Source organism: Nelusetta ayraudi, unplaced genomic scaffold, assembly GCF_046127955.1.
Source record: "Nelusetta ayraudi isolate G7.1 ecotype Tasmania unplaced genomic scaffold, CSIRO-AGI_Nayr_v1 ptg000096l, whole genome shotgun sequence".
NCBI lineage: Eukaryota > Metazoa > Chordata > Actinopteri > Tetraodontiformes > Monacanthidae > Nelusetta > Nelusetta ayraudi.
In genome coordinates, this window is record NW_027466146.1 from 340783 (window position 1) to 368069 (window position 27287).

At 46.7% G+C, this 27287-nt stretch overlaps 3 protein-coding genes across 6 annotated transcripts in view; all 3 read left to right on the top strand.

Annotated features, from left to right (window-relative positions):
* Window positions 1-10857, top strand: part of ndrg3a (ndrg family member 3a) — a 34189-nt gene extending 23332 nt beyond the window's left edge. For 2 of the 4 annotated variants that reach the window (XM_076047900.1, XM_076047902.1), the window contains 13 exons: window positions 2171-2276; window positions 2824-2944; window positions 3131-3193; window positions 3295-3355; window positions 5199-5285; window positions 5964-6020; window positions 6335-6438; window positions 6623-6688; window positions 6773-6872; window positions 7588-7623; window positions 7714-7765; window positions 8857-8895; window positions 9923-10857. In XM_076047900.1, coding sequence (XP_075904015.1) covers window positions 2171-2276; window positions 2824-2944; window positions 3131-3193; window positions 3295-3355; window positions 5199-5285; window positions 5964-6020; window positions 6335-6438; window positions 6623-6688; window positions 6773-6872; window positions 7588-7623; window positions 7714-7765; window positions 8857-8895; window positions 9923-10095 — 1065 coding nt within the window. In that variant the 3' untranslated portion in view covers window positions 10096-10857. The other 2 variants (XM_076047903.1, XM_076047901.1) reach the window with 2 other exon arrangements.
* Window positions 10858-12453: 1596 nt separating this feature from the next.
* sla2a (Src like adaptor 2a) lies at window positions 12454-16317 on the top strand. Its single transcript, XM_076047969.1, has 8 exons — window positions 12454-12647; window positions 13019-13118; window positions 13743-13842; window positions 14020-14106; window positions 14459-14562; window positions 15060-15212; window positions 15294-15423; window positions 15826-16317. Exons 2-8 carry the CDS (start codon window positions 13046-13048, stop codon window positions 15947-15949), a joined length of 771 nt encoding a protein of 256 aa, XP_075904084.1. The 5' UTR covers window positions 12454-12647; window positions 13019-13045; the 3' UTR covers window positions 15950-16317.
* Window positions 16318-16561: 244 nt separating this feature from the next.
* Window positions 16562-27278, top strand: trpc4apa (transient receptor potential cation channel, subfamily C, member 4 associated protein a). The gene is made up of 18 exons (XM_076047968.1): window positions 16562-16742; window positions 18552-18680; window positions 18793-18909; window positions 19180-19237; window positions 19346-19401; window positions 19506-19634; window positions 19949-20150; window positions 20250-20435; window positions 20521-20663; window positions 20770-20901; window positions 21244-21302; window positions 21503-21688; window positions 22448-22538; window positions 22657-22797; window positions 23428-23539; window positions 23643-23755; window positions 23856-24062; window positions 24754-27278. Exons 1-18 carry the CDS (start codon window positions 16614-16616, stop codon window positions 24889-24891), a joined length of 2328 nt encoding a protein of 775 aa, XP_075904083.1. The 5' UTR covers window positions 16562-16613; the 3' UTR covers window positions 24892-27278.
* Window positions 27279-27287: the final 9 nt, after the last annotated feature.

Below are 27287 nucleotides of genomic sequence, written 5' to 3' on the forward strand. Positions count from 1 at the left end.
TCTGTGCGACAGGCTCCTCTTCAGGCACCGGGCGAGATGACGAAGAGGAGGAGGAAGGAGGAAGGAGGAAGGAGGACGCGTGAGTCAGTAGCCTGGCAGGGCGAGCGCCGGTCCTCCTGCCTCACCACACCCGTGCAAATGTTGCGGATGGAAATTTTTTTGCTGCAGCGTCGTCCTTGAGAATGAACATCGCCGGTGTGTGTGAGGCACTGACACGCCAGGCGTCACCCTAAAGACCAAACCTGCTATTGTGAAACGACAAAAGAAAAGACACCCTGGAGAGGAGACGTAGCGGCGGGCGACAGGCGGCGGGCGGCACTCAGCACCGTGCTGCTGCTGCTGCCGCTGCTGCTGCTGCTGCTGCTCCATCAGCCCATGTGTCTCATCCGCGCCGCCTCACACGCTCTATTATTGATGACCGATGGGCCTTGAGAGCAGGCCAGTGCTGGGCCCCACCCTCCGCCTCTGCTCTGTGCCACACACACACACACACACACACACACACACTTGGGTCTAATATATCACACAGCCTTATCTGTAGAAATGAGACATTATGACCTTGTGGTTTGTGTTTTCGAACTGACCCAATGCGTCTGTTTTATTTTGGTGACGACTGCCACTTCCTGCTTTGCCACTGCTGCATCCTGTGGTGCCTCCCTGTGGTCACGTGACTTTTTAATGTCTGTCGGTCAGCTCGGCTCCCTAAAGGACAAAATATTGTGTTGAAGTCACTTTACCAATGTTCTCTAACACTTTGTGTCTCCAGCCTGACGCACTCAAATTCATTAGATCTTTGTGCCCTTTGTGATGTCACAAAGGGCACTTATACCACTCTGATTTGAACACACCCCTGCTCGTTCCATCTGTGCCCACTCCATCCCTTTCTGGTAGTTAGTGGAAGGTCCAACGAAGCTAAAACCCAGCATTTCTGTGGGAGGCTATAAACAACGGGCTAAATATGCCGCGTTTCTTTCTGAGGATCCAGAGAATTTGGGGATTAGTGTAAGAGAAGAAAGCGAAAGTTTTGAAGATGAGTATGATTTGGGCTGTTTGTACCAGTCTGCCACTTCTTACACCCTACTGTGTGTTTGTCATGCTCGGCCTGGTGTTTGGTTTCCTCGTTGCCCTGTTGAGGTATTTAAAAAGCAAACAACGGTGGTGCAGTTTGTTGCAAACTCCTGGAATCCCAATGAGCTGTCTTTTGTAAAGCGCTGTGTTTTGCAGCGTCACACCTGTGAAAGCACTGCGGCTTCAAGGCCTGTTTCCCAGACAGCTGCTGTGTTTGGCCAATAGTTGGCTGGCAGTGCGTGAACAACCAGCTGCGAGCTCTGAATTCTAATTGTGAGATTTAAAAAAAGAGCCCATATTTTTACTGTACAGTGCAAGTGAATTACTTCCTCTTGTGTGTGTGTGTGATTGTTGTGAGTTCAATCATGCCAGTGTTATTGGCAACCGGGGGAATTCTAGTGTTTTGCAACCTTTGTCTTTTCTTTTTATCTATTTGGATATGAAGGAAATGATTCACACTCACGCTTTTGATGGCATCATTTCAGACAAGAAAAAAATAACTATAATTTGTGATTCTGGGACAAAAAAATCTTGTCTTATTTAAGTTAATCCTGGAAAAAAAACATTGAATCAAGAAACCATTGCGGAACATTTTAAAGCCCCATATTCTATTTTAAATATCATCATATATCAATATATCATATCATATTAATCAAGATCAAGAATAATCAAGATAATTCATATCAAAAGTCTTTCTCAGCACTCGGCTGCTAAAACTATTCACTGCAGCTCCTGTCCAGTGCTAACTTAGCAACAGAAGTGCCAGTGCCCTCTGTGACATCACGTAGGGAAAAATTTCCTGAACCGTGTGCTTTAGCAGATGGTTTCAAAAAAGTAAATTATGGACTTTGCGAGGAAACATTGGTCAACTGAATTTGTTTGAATTAGTCATAACTCCAAGAAGTCACTTTGAGGTGCGCTTGATTTTGGCACCAATCGTGTTAAAGAAGTGAAGAAGCCTTTTGGATGAAAGGTGAAAACAAAAACCCGTCCAGTTGCCTCATCTTAACCCTTCCACAGGAACATGACCTGGACGAGTGAGAACCTTCACAGACCAGTGTGCTATTGTGTGGCTGATTTTGTTGCTGTCTTGTGCCTGCAGGAGCATGACATCGAGACCCCTCATGGTGTCCTCCACGTGACGATGAGAGGCGTCCCCAAGGGCAACAGACCCGTCATCCTCACCTATCACGACATCGGCCTCAACCGTGAGTCAGCCTGCAAACACATCCACCTTAACGTGCCAAGCACGACTGTGGTGACCTGCCAGTTCTGCTGCAGCGTCAGGGTTCCCTGCTGACTGCTAACTGTTGCTCCTCTTTGCATTGTGTGGCTTTTAAAATCCCCTCTTCTTCCTCCTCCTCTTCCTTCTCTTCCCCTTCCTCCTCCTCTCCCTCTTTTTTCTCCTCCTCTTCCTTCTCTTCCACCTCATCCTTCTCTTCCTTCCCTTCCTCTTCCTCGTTGTCTTCCTCTACTTCCTTCTCTCCTTGTTCTCCTCCTTTTTTTTACTTCCACTTCCTCCTCCTCCTTCTCCTCCTCCTCCCCCTCTTCCTTCTCTTCCTCCTCCTCCTCTCCCTGTTCCACCTCCACCACCTCTTTTTCTCTCCTCCTCCTCCTTTTAATTCTCTTCTTCCTTCTCTTCCTTCTCTTCCTCCTTGTCTTGCTCTTTTTTCTCTTCCTCCTCCTCCTTCTCCTCCTTGCCCTTCTCTTCCTGCTCCACCTCTTCCTCCTCCTTCTCCTCCTCTTCCTCCCCAGACAAGTCATGCTTCAACACCCTGTTCAACTACGAGGACATGCAGGAGATCACGCAGCACTTTGCGGTGGTGCACGTGGATGCTCCCGGCCAGCAGGAGGGGGCTCCTCCCTTCCCAAGCAGGTGGGTTTCAGCCCGGCTCTCTGCAGCCGCTGACAAATGGGAGCGCATGCAGTTATTTCCCTTGCCGCAGTCCGTCTGCGGCTGTAGATTGTGTTTGGAGGTGGTGGTTCATTTGCTAACAGGACCTCGTTTTTCATCCGAGCTGCCAAAACACACCAACACACGTTTTGTTTCTTTGGTCCGCAGTTACCGCTACCCCACCATGGACGAGCTGGCTGAAATGCTGCCCTCCGTGATGACTCAGCTCAAGTGAGTGTCCCTCCCCCTGCCCCCAACCACACCCACCTCAATCGATGCCAATATGCATAAATTGAGCACTGACGGGGGGTTGACGGCTGGTTTCTCCGCAGGGTCAACAGCGTGATCGGAATCGGCGTCGGTGCCGGAGCCTACGTCCTCTCCCGCTTTGCTGTGAGTCGCCATCACGACCCCAACTACTGACACAAGCCCTCCCGTATTTAGATAGAAACATACACTAGCAGTCAAAAGCTTGGACGCCCTATGAATTCAATGTCTTTTCTTTCATTCTCATGACTATTGACTTTGCAGTTTCTCACTGAAGGCATCAAAACTGCGTATGAACACACATGGAATTATGGAGGAAACAAAGTGTAAAACAACCCAAACACATTTTATAATTAAATTCTTCAAAATAGCCACCTTTCATAAACAGCATATTTTATTTAACGTGTTTTTCTTTGCTGCATAATTATATACAGTGTCTTGCTCATATATTTGAGTATATATATTTGTTTTTTCCTCCCTGGAGAGTCTGAGCTTTGCATGAATTATTGCCATCGATTAAATCTTTCAGTTTCCACTGACGCCACTCCTTGGCGGACCCTTCCCTCCTGCCCTGTTTCTCTTTCCTAAAATAAGCGCGAGCTCTGTACATCAGAGCAGAAGAAGCTGGAAGTGACAGAGAGGGGCTGGGGAGCGCCGGAAAATGAATAATGAAAAGACGGAATGGTGCTCGGGTTAAGAAGGGTGTTTGGAAGGGTTGGAGGAGAGTCTGCTCCTGTTTCAGGTTAATGAAGAGAATTGACTCTGAGATGGATTGGCTCGAAGTGGCTCAGAAACAAAATGAGTTTAGCCGTGATGGATTAATTGCAGCTGTTGCTGCATTTCATTTGCATTTTCTTGGAAGCAGCCTGCTTGTGCTACTTTTTTTGTAATGGCAGCACAGCGGCAAGCAGAGCTTAAATTTCCCCAGACATTCACTTTGTTTCCGTCTCTGCTCACTTGAATCGTACACCTTCTTTCTTTCATGTCTCAGAGATGCCTGACTCACAGAATACAAAGGAAGTTTATTTGTACAGCGCAATTCAACACGAGATAATTCAAAGTGCTTTACATGAATATTAAAAGCAGCAAAACTCTCACAAAGTACAATGCAATAAAATAAAATGGGAGAGAAAAAATGCATTATAATAATATAGAATAGCAGGTAAGTAGAATTTTAATCTACGAGTACACTACAGTGAACAATAATGTTTTCAGCGCTGATTTCAAGGCACTGGCAGTTTGAGCAGACCTCAGATCTTCAGGAAGTTTGTTCCACAGATGAGGAGCATAATAGCTGAATGCTGCCTCACCTTGATTGGTGCTTGTTCTTGGCACACACAACAAACCAGTTCCAGTTAATCTACTAGAAATGAATGCATGAATAAGTTTTCCCGCGTCTTCTTTCCACAGAATCCCCTTCATTCTAGCAATGTTCTTCAGCTGGCAGATTTAGTGATACATTTTAAATGCTTATTGAAATGCAGGTCTGAGTCCATAATTACACCAAGATTTGTAGCTGTCAATGACATAGAGCCAGGGAGAGCAGTGATCTTTGTCCTTTTATTTTTAAGGCCAAAAACTACCTCTGTCTTTCAGCCTTTAGCAGGAGAAATTTATTTGATGAATACAATTACACAGTGAAATTAAGGGACTGTAGTCATGTGATGACACTGAAGTATAAAGTTTTGTGTCATCAGCATAAGTGTAATAGGAAAGGAGTTGTGATATTCCATAATCTGATCTAGGGATAGCATATAGATGTTCAATAGAAGTGGTCTGAGAATGGATCCCTGAGGAACCCCACATGTGATCTTAGTTCACTCAGACTCATGATTTCCAAATGACACAAACTAGTCCCAATCTTGCAAGTCAGATTTGAACCATTGTAGCACAGCACATGCAACGCGTAAAAGCGCCCAATCAGGACGGTGGTTTTCATTCTGCTGTTGCTGCCTTGTGTCCTCTGCAGCTGAACAACCCCACCCTGGTGGAGGGGCTGGTGCTGATCAACGTGGACCCCTGTGCTGAAGGCTGGATCGACTGGGCAGCTTCCAAGGTCGGTGGGCTCACCTCACGCCACCCCCGCCCTCTCCTCCTCCCCTCCCCTCTCTCTCACCTTTGGCTTGTAGCGTCTCTGCTGAAATCATTCACTGCAGCTGGGAGCCACTGTTTGTAGCCGCTCATATACTGACTTAAACGAGATTAACCTCAGATTTATTCCCCGGCAAATAGTTGTGGAGTGCGAGGCACCGACTGGGGCTCTAATCCGCAGTTAATTTGATCGCAGCGCCGCTTTATAACCACATTCCAAACACATTCCTGCACCGGGAACTCAACTCTCCAATTTTTCGAGGACGACCGTATCAGAGTGGAGCGAAACAATATGGATAAACGGCTGTGGGATTTGCCTCAGTGTTGCTGTGTGTGTGTGTGTGTGTGTGTGTGTGTGTGTGTGTGTGTGTGTGTGTGTGTGTGTGTGTGTTGTGGTTTAAAGCTGTAATCTGTGAAAAGCTGTGTGTTCTGTACCTCATTGTTCCAGCAGAACATTCTTGGCAAACCTAAATTCAGCCGCCGGAGCCGCCCTCCCCTTTGTCCCATATATATTCAAATCATGACACTGCTCCATGCGCAGTGCGTTTCTCAGCTGCTTCAGCTGCATCAAAAATGTAGTAATCCATGATCATGAGGTTCCTCAGTAACTTCCCACCTCTCCTTCTCCTTCCCTCCTGTGCAGCTGTCTGGATGGACCAGTAACCTGGTAGATATCATCATGGCGCACCACTTCAGCACTGTGAGTCACTCACTCACTCGCTCACTCACTCACTCACTCACTCACTCAGCCTCGGCTTGACTTTGTAAAACGTGAAGTAACTTTGGCGGACTTTCCTTGATTTCCCCTGATGGCTTTGCTTCATATAGCAGACGTTAATTATTCTATTTCTGTCATTGACGGGTACAGCGTGAAATATTGAAGAGGCAGGAGAGGCTGTAGACGTCTGCAGATCTCATCACACATACTGACCAATTGTGGCTTTAGCTTCCCTTTCTTTTCTTTTCTTTCTTTCCAAGCCGTATATGCAAAGCTATTTTTTATTTTTTCCCCAGGACGAGCTGACAGACAACCAGGAGCTGATCCAGACCTACCGCCTGCACATCGCCCAGGACATCAACCAGGACAACCTGGCGCTCTTCTGTGGCTCCTATCAATAGTACGAGAGCCATTTGTCATAATTTGTTGTTGCGAGCTTTTCCTCCAGTATTAAATACTAAATACTGCCCTTAGACAGGAATCCATGCCGCTTAAAATATCATAAAGATTTTTTTCACCTTGGTTGTGTTGAGTGGTGTTGTTTGAGCGCCACTAACGGCTGGTGATTGATCTCTGTGCTGCAGCCGTCGGGACCTGGAGATCGAGCGGCCCGTGGTGGGCCTGAACGAGGACACGGTCAACACACTCACGTAGGTTCTGAGGTTGCGTCGTCTCGGTCTGGAGGCGGAGCTCGGAGATGACTGACAGCTCCTCCCCTCTCCCTCCTCCCCCAGGTGCCCCGCCCTGCTGGTGGTCGGCGACACATCACCTGCTGTGGAAGCCGTGGTGGAGTGCAATTCCCGGTTAAACCCCACCAAGACCACGCTGCTGAAGGTGGGAGCACGTGCACTTCTTCTCAAACCAGCCGCCAGCATTGAGCTGTGAAGCTCCGTTTTTTTTTCTGTCTTTTTTTAAATATCTTTATTAAATTTTCAAGAGATAAAACAGAACATACATGACAAAAACAAACAAACAGAACAGACATTTGGCTCACTAATCAAATTCAAATTTGTACAGACGAGAGATACTGGAGTCATCCCATAAAAATAAGATAGGACGTAGGATAAAGTACACACTGCCGTGCGTGCATGATTACGTTCACATGTTCAGAGAGATACACAGAAACAAAAACGCATCAATTAAATAATATGTAATTTGCCATGCAGAGCGTTTTGAGTTATGATACAAACCCTCCTGCTAAATGGTAGTGATATTCAAACCCAGGATGCCCAAAAGGGTTCCCATGTTTTATGCAAAACATCATCTTTGCTGTGCAGTTTACATGTCAGGTAGTCTAAAGCCGCATATTCGAGTGCCACCCTTTGCCATTGAACCTTCGATGGAGCTTTATCCATTATCCAGTTTAAAACAATGCACTTTCTAGCACGTAAAGCAAGTGATTGAGTTTTCTTTTAAATGTGTCAGCGATGGATCGGTCAGATATGTAGTAGATGCAAGGGGTTGTTGTTTCAGTTAATGAGTCCAATCTTATTCATTTCCTGCCCAGTGACAGCTCTGTTTTTAATCAGAGTGTGAACTCTCTCCTCAGATGGCCGACTGCGGAGGTCTGCCTCAGGTTGTGCAGGTCGGTGTCTTGTCTTGAAGAGACACAACTTTCTCATCATTGTTTCTTTCTCTCTATTTCAATGATCTGTTTTTTCCCATTTGTTCACAGCCTGGAAAACTTGCTGAGGCCTTCAAGTACTTTGTTCAGGGGATGGGCTACAGTAAGTGTCAACACTCCACTGCGCTTGTGGTCAGCGAGTAGAAAACAAAACAAAACATGAGGTGTTGCTGGTCTGAAGTAGCCGACGTGATGCCACCTGTAACCCACGTTATACATTATGTTGTTTTGTTTTTTTTTTGACTGACGTGTTTGTGGTAAAGGTTCTTCTCTCGATTTCCTGTTTACGTGAGCGCAGCCACTGAAGCTCCTTCAATGTGGATTGTTATTGACTCAGGCGTCTTCCATGCCCGTTGCTAAATGACGTCTTTGCACGTCGAAAGCAGTGGGTTGGTTTTTGTGTTGTTGTTTTTGATGAGCTGGGCTGCGGAGAGGCAGCTGGAGCCGCCCTGCAGCGGTCTAACCTGCTCTCCTCTCTGCTCTCTGCAGTGAGCGGCCGCCGTGTCCTCCAGTAGGTGAGGTCTGAGTGCTTCTAGGCTGAACCCAAATCCACTTCCTGCTCTGTGTGAAGCGTGTGTCTAAAAATACCTGCTTTCACTCGGCGTGCTCCACTGACGCAGCCTCCCCTGCAGATGATCAAAGTGCATCTTTAAACGGGGTCTCCAGGTTTTTCCTCTGCGACAGACCTCAGGGCCGCACCAGTCAGACCAGTCAGTCGTTGTGGATCGATTCTCGCGAGCGCGTGTGCGTGTGTGTGTTTCTTATTCTCTCTGTTGTGCAAATTGTGCTCGCTGTGGGAGACGAGAGTACGGCGGTGAGTCGGCGTTGCTTCTAAACGCCACCAGGTGCCCTGTTGAGTGATTAACACTGCGGGATGAGAGCAGATTTAAAAATAAGTAAGTAAATAAATAAATATTTCATGCCTGGAATGTGGCGAATCACACCTCAGCGTGTTTCTCAGTAATACTTTCTCTTACTAGCACGTTGCCACAGTGTGAAACACACATCAGAAACCTGCCAGAAAAGCACCTGTGGTTGAACGCGAGCAGCTCGGTGTCCTTTGCAGCCGACACGAGCTGCAAGGTTCCTCTTTTTTCTTTTGTTCTTTCCATCAGCACGTTTTTTCGGTGCTGATGTTAACAAAAAAAACTTCTCTCCTTCTTTCTCTCCTTCTTCAACCGTCCTGGCCTACAGTTCCCTACGTTCTCCTCAGTCACCTGAGCAACGAATCAGGTACTGGGTTCCCGGGCCGCTGCCGGGCTCCGAGGCTTTGAACCTGACGTCGCCTTGACGCTCTGCAGCGGACACATGTCAGTGTGCACAGAAATCCTACCCCCTCCTCCCCCCTCCAGCAGGGGACGTCTTCCACATTTGGCTTCCAGAGGCTGCAGCCCGTTGGATCTCTGTGCACACACAGTCGTCGCTGCGGGGAAGTTTAAAGGGACGCTTCGCCGAAAATTTGAACGCTCACCCGTGGACGTCGGTGGCGGTCTCTGGGGACATGTTCTGATCCGCAAAGCCGTTCTGGAGTTCAGTGAAAGCTTAACTGTGGCCGTGGAAGAGAATTAATAACTCTAAGTTTTAATAAGTGTCTCCACGGTGGCCGTGTGGGCGTCAGCCAGGTCTCAGCAGTCCAGTTTCATTAAAACCAGCATGTTAACACCATGTTATTAGCCAGTCTGTCCCCTCAGACGGGGGTGGTGTTGGTTCACTCACCAGAGCTGACCTGAACTCAGCTCCTGGGTTGGAAGTCTTGGCTGGAAAACCTGGTGGTTGCTTCCAGTCAGGCTGGACTGCCGACTCCTGCAGACACTCGAATGGCTCCTTACAAACACTGTGGGGACATGTTGTGTCTTTTTATTCTCTTCCTTGCCTGGCCACTCTAAAGTTCTTCACCTCCTGGAGACTCCAGGACGCTTCTGTGGGTTAGAAAATGTCCCCAAAAGCCTCTAAAAAAACGGGGGAAATTTCAAATTTGTGGCAAACTCGCACTTTAATGCCCGTTTCTTGTTGCATGATGTGCTGGGTTTTTTCAGTTTTTTTGTTTTTTGCTTCCTTTCAGTTCAGCAGACGCTGGTTGGCACCATGTTTTTTTTCTTACCCGTCAGCCATCAGTTTCTTTGTATTTACTTCACCTCTCTGTGTTTGAGAGTGGTTTTGCATGCCGATGCACCAGCAGTCTCGGTGGTCTCACTTCCCACCCCACCGCCGCCGCCAGTGAACGCTGACGTCCCCTGTCTCTCGCCGCTTTGCTTTGCAGTGCCGTCGGCAGGGATGACCCGCCTGGCCCGCTCGCGCACCGCCTCCTCCTCCAGCATCACCTCCATGGACAGCAGCCGCAGCCGCAACAACCTCAACAGCCTGCTGGAGGCCAGCGCCACCGGCGGCCTGGACAACCAGGCTACGCCCCAAACCATGGAGGTCTCCTGCTAAGCCCCGCCCCTTCCCCTCCTCCCCCCACGGCCTTCCTCTCTGTCACACACACACACTCACACACTCCTCATAGTAACTTATGTGCCCCTCTCGCCCGCCCCCCCCCTGCCCCAAGCATCCCTGTTCCGGAAGGATCTGTAATGAACTATGTTATTAGAGAAAAAAAGGATGTAATAGATGTATTAACAGATGCATATTATTAAAGATGAAACACACCCGTTCCTGTCTGAAACCATAATCACATCCAGGTGTGCTATATATTCAAACAGTCCAGCTCTCCCACTACACCCCCTTTGTATTTATTTTATTTTTTTCAACTTTTTTGTCGTTGTTGTTGTTAAATGCCTGCAGACACTCTGTAAGAATCCTGGCAACTCTTCATTTTCCCCTTAATTTCTTTTTCTAAAGTTTTGCTCCAGCGTGCGGTACGTCACTGTAACGGTTTAATCTCTGTCCGTCTGTGTTGTGAATCTTAACTTTTCCTTTGGGCTGCAACTCTATAGTTTTGCGATCGCCTCAGCCGGTGATGTTTTTCTTCTTTAAATCGTTTTTTGTCTCCTCACATTATACTTATGTTTCCTCTCATCTCATTTTGCGTCAATGTTTTTTGGTCAGTTGACTTGTTCATGCGGGTGACTCGACTTTATCAAGTGGGTTCTGATGTGCATCCCTTCACTGAGCCCGGGCCCAGTGGTGCTTCTACACATCTGCTGGTTCAACTCATTTATATTATGACTGAATAAAACTGCAACATGACTAAAACGTCCAGTCTTTGACTTTCTCAGCATGACCCAGATGTTTTTTTTTTAGCTGCTGTAGCACAACATAGAGGTGTGCTAAATGAATTTGACAGCAGCAGTCGATCGCAGAGCTGCCCCGTGTTTGTATCTCAGTTCTCCGTTAGTGGAAAAGTTGACGACAGCTGGTTAGAACTTTGGTTAGTTTCCAACCGCAGTTGTCGCTTCCTCACAGCTCAGCGATGAGTGCTCATGCAATCCATTTTTAGATTACATTGTGCAAAAGATCAAAAAAAAACAAACAAAGCCAAACGATGGTCAGTTGCTCTGCAGCCGAGGTGAGAAGACACTTTGAACTGCAGAGCCCACAGGATGTTGCGAAATGTTGTCCTGCGTTCTGTGACGCTCGTCATGACAGCCATCTTCAATTGGAATTTTTTTTTTTTTTTTTTTAAACAGGTCTCGAGGTGTGAAACAACACAACACTGCATTCAATGAATTGCCTCTCTAATCCAACTTTTGTGCAGTAGGTCTAAGATATAGATGAGTTATAAGATGTAGATGTGGATAGAATTCATTGGTGCTATCGCTTGTGAAAGATGCCACGCTCGCTGTGGAGAAACTGATATTTGAGAGGTTTCCATTCAGCGATTTCATCTCACGACTAACCTTGTTCTCGTTAATGATCTCTGGTTTCCATCCAGCCGGGTTGTACGTTATGAGATACTCGGAGAGCATCAGATAAAGAGACTTGTACTGAAAAACAACTTTTTTTTTTGCGTGCGGCTTCATCACATCTCTGCAAGCCACTGAAACTTAATTTACATAAATTAACAGCAGCTTAATACATGAGGCAGTTTTTTTTTATTATTCATTTTGACCTTGTTGCACGCATGCCGTGTCTGCGTGATGGATGAACTTGGGGCTTCTGCTAAATCGGATCAGGAATGGAAGAAGAGGTTCTGCTAACATGAGCATCAGTATCGTCCGTCCGTGGTGCCGTATTTTAATACATATTTAGATTTTTTTTTTTTTCCATCCGGACCTCCAGCAGAGTTGATGAGTTACCCAAATATAAGATACCAAGAGAATGGTGAATTTAGCCCTCTGTTTGTATGTCTTCCTGCCAAAAGAAAAAGTTTTTTTCCTACATGTTTGGAGGGAGCCAACGCCTCACCAGGACAGGTGTCTGCCCTTTATGACATCACAATGGTGGGATTTACAGACGTGGAGCAATCAAAAGATGTGACGGGAAACCTTTCACAGAGTCTTGCATTAGTGTTTTTAATATGACAGACAGTTGTTGACATGTCAAGCCGACCTTGAGCTGAGGGAAAATATGATGTCAACTCATTCCGTTAAACAACCATCACAGGGGGGGTGGGGGTGGGGGGCCTAATTCGCATGATGCCGCCCATCTGACAAACATCTGATTACATAAACAAGAAGCAAAAATAGACTATCAGGTTTGGTGCGCGACAGAACTCAACATCAGCCGCTCGGAGTCAGGACGTCAACGTCTGAGGCATCACAGGAAGCTGAGCGTGTTTGGGCAGGAAGTCTCGTCTTTTAGAAGAGCCCCCCCCCCCCCTCCCCGCCTCCAACTATAAACAGCTGCAAAAACACAGCAGCCCACATAGGAACGCAGCAGTGGAGGGAGTGATTGATCAGTTAGAGGCAAGCCAACACGGTGTGCAGGTGTCTGTGTGTGTCCACTCACACAGAGGTTGAAGGTTAAAGACCAGGATCTTCTCCCTCCACTTGTGAAGGACTTTATTTTCTGGGTTATTTTCCCCCCTTTTCGTTCAGAAGGAGGTAAGTGTGTTGGCAATTTTTTGAATCACCTGATTTCTACTAAACTAAACTTCATCTGTGGCATTGTATGAAACTGGCGAGTACACTTTCACATGTTTAGAGCACAAAGCAGCAATTGCTGTTTTAAGTCATTCAAAGTCAATTTACCGTCATTCATTCATTATTATTATTATTATTATTATTATTACTTGAGATAATCGGAATTATTTACCATTTCATGGACTTCACCGTTTCCTCAGGAGACACTTTACACAGGATGTCAGTGCCGTTTTGTTGTGGTTAGTTCGCTTTCCTGTATTAGTGTGTCAGCCATTGAAGCGTGTTGCAGCGAGTCAGTGGAGTCATTTCTCTCTTTCTCTGTCTCTGTCTAGATCCAAAGAGCATCTGCGAGTCAGAACATGGGGACCTGCCCTATCAGATGCCGATCCAACCGCACAGTTCTGGAGAATCAAGCCGAGTTTGTGACGCCAGGTAGGAGCCCAGCGGTCCAGCATACGGCAAAAGTGTTCACATTCTAGCGTAAAACAAAAATACTGTAGTGAAAATAAACGTACTGATTCTCACTTTTATTCAATTAAAAGTAAGAAGGTACTGCTTTTGAAATGTACTTCAGCGAAAAGTAAAAATTAACAGAACTGGTCAGAAGTCTTGCAGCAGTATCTGAATCATTTTGAACCGCTCTGTGGTTCTTAGTACGATAGCATTTTTTTCTTTTTCAGCAGCAGCACAACCAAGCTGTAATCAGTAATAGTTTTGACTAATGAGCCAATAATGGATATTCATAGTAGTAGTGACAATAACCAATGTTATTTTCTACATGCTTATTTTCCTCTGTACTGAAAACAAACAGTGACTCCAAAGCCGAGGCTCTCTAAAATGATTTCCCTCTAAAACATGATCCACTTTTATACTTAACTGCAGAGTTCAAAAAGCTCCAATTTAAGCAATAACAACTGAAACAAACAATGATAGGAGTAATACTTTTAATGGAATTTGTATCTTTTAAACACAAAAGTAACAAGCATGTTTTTTCATCTTCCTCTCTTTCTCTGTCTCTCTGTGCGTGTGTGTGTGTGTGTGTGTGTGTGTGTGCAGCCTCTCAGGACACTGTGATTGTGTCTCTCCACGACTACCCAGCTTTCGGGGAAACGGAATTGACGATGTGCATCGGCGAGAAGCTCACTGTCTCTCAAAAGTATGACACATCGTCGTTTGTTTTCTCTGCCAAATTAAATATTATTATTATCATTATCATTATCATTATCATTATTATTATTATTAGTATTCATAATAATAATAATAATAATGATAATAATGTCAAATAGTAATAATCAGTGATGACTGCTACTTATTTACTTATTCTGCCCAACAGAGACGGTGAATTCCTCTCGGTTATATCTGCAACCACAGGCCGTGAGAGCTACATTCATACCACCTACACTGCCACGGTGACTCACAAGTAAGTCTGAGGGACGAGTGTGTGCCTGCACTTTGCAAAGCAAAGACATCAGAGCTGTCAGGCTGGGGTGTGGGTACGATGGTATGGGGCTGAGGGGGTTCCCTCTCAGGTAGGAGGCCTCTCCGTGTAGGTACATCACTGGAACAAGAGGGTGATTCTCTCTGCTGCTCTGACATCAAAACCTCTCGCCCTGATGTAGTTTCAGTCCTCCTCCAGCGGGGGAGTGTGTACTCAGATTGTTCCAGACTAGAAAAAAAAAACCAAACAAACCATGAAGCAGAATGTTTTTTTTGCTGTCGGCATGGCAGTGGTGCCTGTTCTGATGTACAGAGCTTCTCCTCCCTCTGCACAGGTGGCTGTTCAGTGGCATCAGCAGGCACAAGGCATCAGAGCTCCTCATGCTGCCAGACAACCACAGCGGCTCCTTCTTGATCAGGGAATCAGAGACACAAAGAGGTAAAAAAAAAAAAAAACAGGGTCAATTTTGTCTCTTTATAAATACATTTGCTTCAAGAAATCTTGGAGATTAGTCAAATAATAATAAATAATAATCAGTCTCTTTCTATAAACTCCAGAAACTGAGAAAACTCCCTCCATTTCTTCTTTTGCGTAGCGCACTCTTCAAAGTGGGTGTGATGAAGGGCACAGGGCTAAATTACTGTCCTTTGTGATGTCACAAAGGGCGCTATCAGTGACAACACACCCAGCCAGGCGTTCGCTGTGTCCTTTGAGAGCATTTTATCGCACAGTTTGTGGTGAAGTGGCTGATCCACTGGAGTCTGATGATGAGATGAAAAGGGAGATTTAAAAGGAGACTTTGATTTTCAAAGCAAAACATTTGCGTTGATTCTGGCGCAGAAGGGATGGAGAACAGATACAGTAGTTTGGAGGGAGGATGGACGCTTACTTTTCAAGAATCAGTAACAATCTGTGTTCTTTTTTTGGCTGCTCAGATTGTTACTCGCTCTCTGTGCTGAGGAGGGCCACCCACTCCTCCATGGACTGTGTGAAGCACTACCGCATTTCCTGCCTGCAGAACAGCTCGGTCTACATCTCACCTGGGAACACCTTCCCCTCTCTGCATCACCTGGTGGAACACTACTCAGGTCTGTGTGCCGTGAAAGCACTTTTGAAACAAGCACATGAAAATCAAACAGTGTTAGTAAACATTTGGGCCCTTCGTGCAGACGCCACGGACGGGCTGTGCTGTCGACTCACGAGGCCGTGCTTCATCAAGGGCCTGGACGGAGGCAGTGAGCCCTGGCCAGTGCCCATAGCCAGGAGGAGGCCGAGCATCAACTGGAAGGACATCAGCAGGTGTGGCAGATTCTGCTGATTACAGAGCACCACTCTCTTTCCATCATCATTATTATTATTATTATTAAAAATGACAGACAAACAAACAAACCTTGCTTCTGTTAATCTGCGCTGGATGCATTGTGTGATCTACATGTATCACTCTTTGTTTCACTGAGTGGGTGGAAAATGCGTGCCGACAATATTAACTGCGTCAACGAACAGGCTGTGGTTTGCCGCCTGCTTTGTTCAGTTGTTCATCCCACAAACGTTTTTGAATAACTGTCATTGTTCAGTTTGGGGGGAAAACTTGAGGATTTTGTGTGTAACATTATTAAAATGTACTCAACACTGACTGTACCCACTTGGATAATCTGAGGCCTGAAGTTTTTCTTTTTTCGTTCCTTCTTTTTTGCCTCCAAGGTCGGTCATCTTCAGGAGGAAGAGAAGCGAGGCAGACGACTCTTTGGTGAGCGAGGGGTTACGGGAGGCCATTTCCTCCTACATCCAAATGACAGACGGCAACGACTTCGGCTGGGACACTTGAGGAGGGACGGTGTGAGCGCTGGGGCCGAGACAAGACACTCTGAGGCCACGTCCCATCTGCTGTTCGGGGCGGCCACAGTGAACGAGGTCACCTCCAGCCCTCAGCCAAATTTAGTCGACGACTGACGGCCCCTGAGAGGCCGAGAACACAGACACTACATTTTGGGGGGAGTTGGGATCTTCTGAATGTCAGCAAAAAGACTGATTTTTTATTATTATTTTTTTTGGTTGCACTAAAGTACAGCCAGGAGGCTTTTGCTCTTCTTGTTTAAATGATCCTCTTTATTTATATCCTTTGTATCATGAGAGTTGAATTGCAATATTTAATATTTGAATCGTGTCGAATTAAAAATGTAAAATGAAAAAAAGAGAAGTTGTTGGTTTTGTCATTGATATTAAAAAAAACAACAATAAAGTAACCACGTCACTATTACCTGTATTTTCCAGGTGAAAGATGCACACGCCACTGTCCTGAATCACAAGTCTATAATAATTTGAACCACATGTCGTCCTGGCCGTGTGGCGAATCGTGATTATTCAGTGGAGGGTCTCTCTCCAGCAGCACGCGCAGCTTGATTGCCTCCAATGTATTTTTTTTTTTTTTTTTTTTTTCCGCGACTCGATTTCACTTCCTGCTCGGCGCTTCAGTTCAGGAAGAAGAAATAATGGCGACGCTTCTGGGCTCCGAGTCCCAGCAGCACACGGGACGAAAACGGAGGAATAGCAGCGGCAACATCGTTGCAAAGTTCACGGCCGTCAGGATCACCGGCAAGGGCTTCAGCAGGGGCACGCAGGTGAGAGAAAACGCGGTCGTTTTCCGAGACAAAAGACGTCGAGGCGTCGCTCGGTCGAGACCAGGGAGTCGCGCTGCTTCTGAGGCCGAACACGGAGACGCCAGTGCGGGGATCGAGCGGGGAGATGCGGTCGCTCTCTCGCCCCCCACCCCCTCTACCCTCGTCAGCTTCGTCTGCAAAAGCTAACAGATACATTACGGCGTATAACAACGACAACACGAGAACCCGGAGCTCAACCCCGGTTGGCTTCCTGTCCGTAACGAGTTGTTTGCGCCGTGACACTTAAAACGGTGTCAGTGCTTACAAGGTTTTTTTTTTTCTGAAACGAGCTCCAGCGTCTCCACTGGCTTCTTTTGTTGTTAGCTTCGTGTTAGCTTAGCATGTTAGGCCGGACTGAATTCTGTGCAAACGGGCATCGAACTGGACCGTTCACACAGGGGAGCGTTCATGTGACAAGGGGTGTGCGCAGCAGTGTTGCCGCAGTGCTGTTTTTCTTTCTTTCTTTTTTTTAAAACAAAAAGTTTAAACCAATTAATGAGCGCTAGCGACAGCTGCTAATGTTGGCAGTTTGAGCAGTATCGGCTAGCCAAGGCGAGCTAAGCCAACTAACTAAGCTCAGGTGATTACGTAACCGCACAGTGCGACCATATTAACTTGTTCTCAGCAAGTGGAGACGCCCAAATATAATTTTTTGAATGTGCAAACGGGAACGTTGGTTTAGTTTTGACGACGTGCCTCACAAAGTCCGTTTCCTGCGCAGATTTTTGGGGCATATCGTTTTGTTGTGAAACGCACGCGTGCGTTCACTGACGTATGTTGACGAACGTCACACCTGTACTGACGACGCGCCGCTGTCCGTCATTCACAGTCAAACCGAGAATGAGTTTTGCCTACAAACCTGCTAGAACTTGTCCAGCGTCAGCTGTGTGTGTGTGTGTGTGTGTGTGTGTGTGTGTGTGTGTGTGTGTGTGTGTGTGTGTGTGTGTGTGTGTGTGTGTGTGTGTGTCACCATGCTGCAGTATTAATTATAATCATAATTATTATTGTCTCTGAAGCTGTTATTCTCTTTAACGCTCCTCAGTATGCATTTCCTAGTTTATGCGATTGCATGTAATAGTTTGCTTTTTCCCTTTGGGGAAATGTACTGTTAGTGTAGGGAAAATGCTTGGTTTTACTGCCAGCATTATGTTTTCCAGCTGTTGTACATTGTTTCAAATAGCAGAATTTGCAATAATTACACCCATAAGAAAGAATTGGCCAAAAAAAATAAAAGTCAATGTCTACATTGTCTTATATGCTTATCTGACTTTATGATGACAAATAGAAACTCAGAGTTCCACCCTGGAGAAGAGAAATGCTGTGCATACTCGCATGATGTGTTCTTTTTTTAAGTCAGATTTTGGAATTTGCGAGTTCCATCACTGATGCATCCTAAATTTAGAGGTCAATCTTACTTGTTGGTGTCAGTCATTATGATTTTTAGGGCTTAGCACTTCTTGATTGCCGTCAGGTAACATATACAAGGGTTGTTGCCTTTTGCCCGTCGCGGTTCCTTGGGTTTATGGTCCGATACCAATTTGAAGTTGGTTTTAAAAAATAAATAAAAAATGGTTGTAATTAACTAACCACATAGACAGACACATAGATTCCTTCAAACCGGTGCTCCTCCAACTGTTTTGCAACAATTCCGTTGTTGCCGAAAATAAAGTTAGTACGTTGGCTTTCCACTTGGCTCAGCCGAAACCTACGTTTCTCCTTTGATGCACAGAAGCACAACGTCTCAGGTTTTATCTGCTTTGTGTGCTGCAGCTCCCAGGAGGCCTGCTACAGGAGAGAGATAAAAGAGCCAAGTGGCATGGCATCCCAGTTCTGCTGCAGAAGCTGTATGAGAGCAGCCACCCCAACAGTGACTTCTCCCACGCTCACAACTTTCTTAAGGTAACATCACTGGTGGCCTGACGAGCTACTGCCTGTAGACACCATTTACCCCGTGTTCTGATTTGGTGCTTCAGGGATGTGGAGTGAATGCAAACTTCTTCTTTTTTGTCAGGTGTTATCATCCCAGCTGTCGATGGACGCCATGTCTTTTGTCACGGAGGACAGGAAGACCGCTCAGGAATCCACCTTCCCCAACACGCACACCTTTGACCTCTTTGGTGGGGTCGATGTAAGTCTCATGCACTGAAGTTCCAATATGAAACCCATTGTCTTTTTTTTCTTTTTTTTAATATTCCATCCACCACATGTGTGAGCCGTGCAGTAATAATTAACCAAGAAATCCCAGTAGGGCTGCAGAAAATTCCAACTGTAGCCCTCTGCTTTCCACAGAAACACTGGTCACTCCTCTTCAGTTTTACAGGCAATTACTGCTTCCTGCTATGGTCACTAGCTCCACAAGTGTTTGCTAACAGCACTGAATTGTCTTGTTTCTCTACAGCTGCTCGTGGAGATATTGATGAGGCCGACATTAACTATGCAGAAGAAGAAAACCCAAAGTAAGCAGCGCTGATGTCACGTCTGTGAACGTTTCTGTCATGACAAGTTTTGCCACTCGCTCTAATGACGCACGATGCACTAATGTGACGCGTCCTCTCCTCCAACAGTGAATGATGACCTGGTTAAAGACTGCCTTAGTGTTCTCTACAACTGTTGCATATGTGTAAGTGTCACATTTCGTTCCGAGGCCCATCGTGTGACGCTGTGGCTCGCGGGTGTGTGTTTTTCTCACCATCGTATTTTCTTTTGCATTTCCCCAAAACACAGATGGAGGTAGTGACAAAGAGCCTGGCAGCCAGAGACGACTTTGTGCTCTTTCTCTTCACCCTGATGACGAACAAGAAGACCTTCCTGCAGACTGCCACCCTCATTGAAGACATTCTTGGAGTTAAAAAGGTCAGAATTCTTTGTGTAAGAGCCTCAGCACCAGGATCTAAACCTCGTACGTGTTCTTGATGAGGTCTCGGTGAAATAAAGTAACATATCACAAATATCACTAGTGTCACTTTAAGTTCCCTTTTATCTGTTTGGGATTTTCAGTGGGCTTCTTTTGTGTATTGAGAGATACATTTCTGTCTGATGAGTTAATATGATCCATTTCATTGTTGTGTCTTCAGAAGTCTATGAAAGATGTTGATATTGGCAGGTGTGAGCAATTGTTGAATATCTCTAAACTTCTCACCTGACTCAGTGACTGTGTGTGTCTGCAGGAGATGATCCAGCTGGAGGGCATCCCCAACCTGTCGGGCATGGTCCAGAGTTTCGACCAGCAGCGGCTGGCCAACTTCTGCCGCATCCTGTCCGTCACCATCTCTGAGCCCGACGTTGGAAACGACGACAAGCACACGCTGTTGGCCAAGAACGCCCAGCAGAAACGCAACGCCAGCCCGTCGCGAGCCGAGGTCAACCAGGGTGCGTAGTCTCTGCCCAACCTTCTTCAGACATTTGTTGTGCTGTGAGAAGAATGGTAAGAAAAAAACAAACCCATGTGTGTTTTATTCTTTGGCACAGTGACCCTGCTGAACATCCCCGGCTTCATCGAGCGGCTGTGTAAGCTGGCCACCAGGAAAGTGTCTGAGGCCACTGGCGCCAACTTCCAGCAGGAGCTGGAGGACTGGTACACCTGGCTGGACAACGCCCTGGTGCTGGACGCCCTCATGCAGATGGCAACAGAGGAGACGGAGCAGAGCAGCACAGGTGAGACGTCAGACAATCACCCGGAAATTGAAAGTTGGAGAACTTTGAGCTGAGGGTTTTTTTATTTTTTTTTTTCAACTTCCAGAGTCCTCGGACGAAAGTTCTTTAGCCTCCAGTCCCCTGAGACATCGACTGCCTCAGTCAATGAAGATTGTCCATGAGATCATGTACAAAGTGGAAGTGCTTTACGTGCTGTGTGTCCTGCTCATGGGGCGGCAGAGGAACCAGGTGCTGTTCCACAACCTGTTTTTTTTTCCCCCTCTGGATTTAAACTGGAGTGTCGTTATTTACCAGAATTGTCTGCTCCTCTGCTTCCTGTTTGCTGTTACTGCAGGTCCACAAGATGTTGGCTGAGTTCAGGCTCATCCCAGGCCTCAACAACCTGTTTGACAAGCTCATCTGGAGGAAGTACACCACTTCTAACCACGTGGTGCACGGCCAGAATGAGAACTGCGACTGTAGTCCGGTACGAACCTCTGACTCAGTGCTGCTCTTGCAGATTGACCCGGGGTATTTAGATAAATCTGTTTTTAATAACTCAGCCCTGCGTCCCCTGAGGTCAGCTTGCACCACCTGGGAAGGGAAGTGGTGCATTTACAGCAAAGCTCCTCTAAATTGTAGAAGCCATTTTTGCACAGGATGGAAATAATTACAGAATCACAAAGCACTTTGTTCTGTTGCCATCTGACTTTATAATTTAGCTTGGTTTGATTTGTAAGAACTTGTACTTTGTGGGGGAGTCGTGGCAGAAAAAGCTTTCAGTAGAATAAATGACTTGACCACTAATGCTTGTTTCCTCATCATGCAGGAAATATCCTTTAAAATCCAGTTCCTGCGGCTGCTGCAGAGCTTCAGTGATCACCACGAGTGAGTGATTCTACTCTAACTGACTAGGAAGGGTTTTTGTTTCTTTTAAGGTGGTACAAGGTTTCTATGTCTCTGTTTGTCTTTCATATACACATGATGGATGTCTCTCGCATGCCGTGGAGGAAATGCTTAGATTTAGCTGCTCGGACTGCTGCGTTACCGGCGTTCGGCTGAAATATTCTGCCTGTCGATGTCTGCAGGAACAAATACCTCCTGCTGAACAGCCAGGAGCTGAACGAACTGAGTGCCATATCCATGAAGGCCAACATCCCCGAGGTGGAAGCTCTGGTCAACACCGACAGGAGCCTGGTGTGTGACGGGAAGAAGGGTCTGCTGACACGCATCCTCACTGTCATGAAGAGGGAGCCCCCGGACTCGTCCTTCAGGTCAGAGCTGCGTCAGAGTCCAGGGCAGGGCTGGGAATCAATAGATCTTGATCTGCGTGCCGGTGTGTCTAGTGTGCGTCACCTTAAACGGTCCAGTACGACGCTGCAGTGCAGGACGAGATGAGTCAAAAAAAAAGTGAAAATTATTTAGGGCCATTTTGGACAAACATAAAAATCCATTTTCAAATAGCAAACAAACTTCCCTATTTAGAATGAAGCGCAACTGAAAGATGGTGTTAGTGAAGTGACAACACTGACCGTCTTCTTGACCCAAACAGAGATGAATCCCTTGGGATTAATGAAGTGAGAACCTCACTTTCACAAGTTCTTCATAAACAATGATGAAGTTCCCTCATTTGAGATTAAAGTGAAAACTTAAGAACCAAACACAAATGAATCCCCCTGTGGATAAAGTGACAACCTTAACTGACTTTCACCAAACATCACTTTCAAAATAAAAGTTTTTTTCTATCATCTTGAGCAGCGATGAATGAATAAAGTGCAAAACTTTCACATTTTGTAAAATAGACATATAGAGGCGCACGGCCGAGAAGCATGCGAGAGGAAAATCGATTTTCCATTTTTTTGAACATCGTCTTGACTAATAAATCTGATTTCAATTCCCCCCAGTTAGCGTTTAAATGCCAGATGCTGACAAATTGTGCTGCGGCACCAGACGTTCTCAGGCCATCTGTTTCTTTTTATAAATATCCAGTTTTGCTTTTTGTTTTTAGCCTCACTTCCTCTTTCTGTTTGTAGATTCTGGCAGGCCCGTGCTGTGGAAAGTTTCCTCAGAGGAGCCACTTCCTATGCAGACCAAATGTTCCTGCTGAAGAGGGGTCTGTTGGAGGTAAAGCCACAACTGCCAGTCGCTTCTCCCTTGTTTGTGACCCTCCCTACCGCCGCACCCCACACTGTACTCCTCTGGAGTGACTGGCTGCTCACTCTCTGCTCCCGCCCCTCGGCAGCACATCCTGTTCTGCATCATCGACAGCGGCTGCACGTCCCGGGACGTCCTGCAGAGCTACTTCGATCTGCTCGGGGAGCTCATGAAGTTCAACATTGATGCCTTCAAAAGATTCAACAAATACGTGAACACGCCGGAGAAGGTACGGCCCGCGCAACCCGACAACCCCACGCAACAAAGCACACGTTGCTCATCCAGTGGGCTGCACGTCACATGTCTGGGCTGTAAAGGGGAGGTCTTCCAGGAGAAGATGATCTGATAAACCGTCTCCTTAAATTCAATGGTTCTTCTCTGCTGCAATGCCACTTAGCGACAGTGCTCGGCTTCCTGTCATTCCTGTCCACACCATATGGCCGTCTGTGACGCTCTGCGGTGTCCAACTAAAACCTGGCCAAAGCCGGTAGGGAGCAGAGGAAAGCCGTAAATGCCCGTCTTTGTTCTTCTTCTGACGAAGAAACGTTCAGTCCAGATCTAACACTCCTCATGGCAGCATTCATCCTGTCATTCTGCCGCCGTCAGTGTTGACAAGCAGGGAGCAGCTTCCCAATTCTCTCACAAATGCGAGAGAACTGCTCGACATTGAGCTGCTAGAATTCATCTCTACGTTACGCAAATGTAACCTGGAACTGCATTTCAGTTCTGTTAACGTTCCTTGTGGTCCACTTTCCCTCGTGTTTACTGATAGTGACGGAGAATTGCACCCCAGTCATTTCCTTTGCTGTTTTCTAAAAGTCGCACACGGTTTCAGTCGTACATTATTTCCTCTCTCCAGTTTCAGACCTTCCTGACGCAGATCAACAGTTCTCTGGTGGACTCCAACATGCTCGTACGCTGCATCGTGCTGTCTCTAGACCGCTTTGAGAGCCAAACCGAAGACGTCAAAGGTGAGTCACCAATGGTGGAGATCATTTGGTTCCAGAGAAATCTTTTGTTTTCATCGCTTTTAATTGGTCTGTCTGTGTTACTGTGTGTGTGTGCGTGCACCAGTGGTGGAGGTACTGTCAGAATGCTGCCTGCTGTCCTACATGGCCAGAGTGGAGAACCGGCTGTCCTTCCTTTTCAGACTCATCAACATCATTAACGTGCAGACGCTCACGCAGGTCTGCTTTCCTAATCGTGCACAACATTTCAATGAAGTTTCACGTTAATGTCTTGACTCTCACTCATTCCGTACCTGCCGTCCCACGTCGTGCCCTGCAGGAGAACGTCAGTTGTCTGAACACCAGCCTGGTGATCCTGATGCTGGCCAGAAGAAAGGCCAAACTGCCCTTCTACCTCAACGCCCTGCGGGAGAAGGAGTACGCCGAGAAGTACCCGGGCTGCCTGCTCAACAACTTTCACAACCTGCTGCGCTTCTGGCAGCGCCACTACCTCAACAAGGACAAGGACAGCACCTGTCTGGAGAATGTGAGTGGCCTCGGCGTCCTCTCCGTCCACACTGGAGGCACGCGAGACAGCAGCTCAGCACAGTCACCTCCGGGTGCTCTGGTGAAGCTCCTGCCGGGACACGCTTGATTTAAGGAGCTTGTGTTGTTCTAGTAAAAGCTGACGGCGGTGGTGCTGCGTCAGCGGCCATAGAAAAGTGGATATGAGCTGAAATGGAACCGATTAGCTGTGTGTTAAACTGCGTCAGCAGGGCTGCAGTCTGTCCACGTCACTGCTTCTCCAACGCTTGAACGGTTGACCCTGAAAACCAAAGTCACCAACATGCTGTGCTGCCCTCCAGTGGACAGAAGCAAAATTAAAATCACTGCTACATCTATGGTTTTTCTGTACAGATGATTCAGTTTCACTCTTGTAGTTGTAAGTTGATGAAGATAAATCATTTATGTCTTATTTATGATACCTTCCTTATCTGTGGTCTCTTGTTTAACAACAACGAACAGATGAAACATGATCATAAAATATTACTTTAATGATAAAGAATTGTGGGCGAGTTTTAATCGTTTCATTTTGTGTCTTTTTAGATTAAAATAAAGATGATTTGTTTTGGTAGTTCCAAGTGTGCATCCATCAGAACTCAGGACACGGAACCACCACAGCAGCCATGGACGGCGCCGTCTTAACCCTGATCTTCTCTTCTCCCCCCCCCCTTCAGAGCTCCTGCATCCCATTCAGCTACTGGAAGGAGACGGTGTCGGTGCTGCTGGGCTCAGACAGGACTTCTCTGTGTGCCATAGCCAGCTACATTGACGAGCCCTTCATGGACCTGGACAGAGACCTGCTGGAGGACTGACCCTCGGCGGGGACGCTCTCCGCCGGGGCGGGGCGGGGCCGAGGCTCCCCGGGAGTATGGACACCCGGCGGCGGTGACGACCCCGGTGACGACCCTGTGCCGCCGCCGCCGCCGCTCAGCCTCCGGCTCGTCTGCCCGTTGACGGGAGACGGAGGGCGAACCCTGCATCCAGACGGCACGTGTGGTATGACGGACTGTGGTGGACCCTTCCAAACGGCACCTTGATTGGTTATTTGCTGAGGGTGAAGTTCAAATAGAGCCTTTTTTTATATAACCTATACAAAAGTCTATAAAAATATGTATAAATTCACACGTTATGGGTAGGTTTTGGTTGGTTTTTTCTTCTTCTTCTCCACGAGGACCTGCTTGGCCTCAGACGACAGCCACATGTTGAGGTTAGCAGCAGTGCAGCACCAGCCGGCCTCACTCTGCCCCGCCTTCATCCCCCCCACCCCCCGACCCTCCCAACCCCCCCTGCCTCACCCTCCCAAAGGGGCAGGGTCACACCGAAGTCTCCTAGACGAGCGGCATTCTTCACTTCACCCGTCTGCAGGTGTTTTCTTCTTCAGTGGTCCGAGTCCACTGGTGCTCTCTGGCGTCCGTCGGTTCCACAGAGCTCTGCCCACAGCCCCGCCCACCCACCCTCGCGGCCTCAGAGGCTTCACCGCCAGACTCGTTTATTTACCAGGTGTTTGTTTGTTTGTTTGTTTTGTTCTTTTCTGGTTACTTTGCGTCGTCTCAGTTCTAAAGAAGAGCTTTCAGCTCTGGGTTCAACTGTAGAATAAAACATTGCACAGATTAAAATTGTTTTACTGTTTGTTTTAACACGTTTTTTTGTTGATCAAGAAAGCTTCGTTTTTGTAACTGAGGTGCATTTCCGGGGGGGCGAAAACAAAAAATAAACTATGCAGGCGCTCGTGTTGTGACACCACTGTCTGTTTCCGTCTATATGGAGTTTGTGAATCGGCCTTTTTTCATCCTGGACTGAGGCGTCGACACTTTCTCTGGCTTCTGCCGTTTCTTAAACCCTTTGAGTACAAGCAGAGTGTGACAATCTTTCTGTGTGATTGCTGTTTTTTTTGTTTTGTTTTGCTGATAATTTTTTTGGGGCTTTTTGTTTTTCATTTCACAGCACCGTTTGGTTTGTATTAAGACGAAGCACGGAGCCGCTGGCCTGCCGTGTGTGTGCGACGTGTCCGTGATGTGAATGTGCAGCTGGGAGCTTCTGGTGCTGAACACGTTCAATGTGCGTTTGTGTGCTTGTGTGTATGTGTGTGTGTGTGTGTGTATGTGTGTGTGTGGCGTCCAACAGACAAACCAGCTGCTGAGACGAGCACAAACGGACAAGCTACCTCATACTTTAGTCTGACACGGTGCCCATCACCACTCCTCCTCCGCCTCTTCCTCCTCTTCCTCCACTGTCACCAGTTGTTACACTTCCATGTGAATGTAAACGATCACAGTTGTGCTCTGTGCCGCGGCGGCGCAGCCTTTTGATTTTGCTTTAAAGCTGGTTAACCACAAATGTCTCCCCACGTCTCTCTCTCTCTTAGCTTTCATTCAGCATGTCTTAAATCTCGCATTAAGAATGAGTTGTTCCTTTGCAACAGGCGCCTCACAAGTGCTTCTCTTTCATGAAAATGCTCCTTCTTCTCCTTTCGCCGGAGGCCTCCGATCGACGCGCCGGGATCTCGCGGCTGCGTTCCTCCTGCAGGGGTTCCCACTTCGTATTGATCCAGATTATGCTAATCAAGGTTTGCAGCAGTCAGCCGTCCTTCAGGGAGGCCGGCTAGGTTGTGAAAACATGAATGTTGTGCTCACTTCCCCTTTTTAACCCCTTCTGTAGAACAGCTTGAGGCACTAGAGCATCGGTTCTTCGCTGTATTCTTGTTTTATTTAATTTTTTTTTTGCTGATTGTGGTGTGACGCTCCTCCTTGTAGGCCTTAGACTCCTTCATGAGCTTGTTTGTTTAGGAGATGGTGAAATGTTCCCCTGTGGCCAAGAACATGCTGCACAGTGTTCAGTACGACCGTTTTATTCTTTTATTATTGTATTTTCTTTTCAGTTCCGTTCACTGTCAATTCACACGGTTGGGACTATTTGCATACACACCTTCAAATTGTCTTTGTTTTTGGGACGAGTCATTTAAACACAATCATGTCTTACAACAGTCCATTTTGGTTTTCTTGTGGCATTAAAAATGCTCAATATCTCTCTCACACACACACACACACACACACAAACTAAGAGTTTCTACTACAATTGCTCCTGTGACTAACCTTCACCCTTATGTCCCTCCTAATGCTGGTGTTCAACCTTTTTCCTTCTTATTTAACAAACTGTTTGTAAAAATTAATAATATAATAAATTCTCCTTTAGACGTGCATCGTGGGCT

Coding starts and splice junctions, on each gene's coding strand:
- sla2a (XM_076047969.1), top strand. CDS start 13,046: ATGGGGACCTGCCCTATCAGATGCCGATCCAACCGCACAGTTCTGGAG. Junction 13,119..13,742: donor AGCCGAGTTTGTGACGCCAG/GTAGGAGCCCAG, acceptor GTGTGTGTGCAG/CCTCTCAGGACACTGTGATT. Junction 13,843..14,019: donor AAGCTCACTGTCTCTCAAAA/GTATGACACATC, acceptor TCTGCCCAACAG/AGACGGTGAATTCCTCTCGG.
- trpc4apa (XM_076047968.1), top strand. CDS start 16,614: ATGGCGACGCTTCTGGGCTCCGAGTCCCAGCAGCACACGGGACGAAAA. Junction 21,303..21,502: donor AGCTTCAGTGATCACCACGA/GTGAGTGATTCT, acceptor CGATGTCTGCAG/GAACAAATACCTCCTGCTGA. Junction 21,689..22,447: donor CCCCCGGACTCGTCCTTCAG/GTCAGAGCTGCG, acceptor TTCTGTTTGTAG/ATTCTGGCAGGCCCGTGCTG.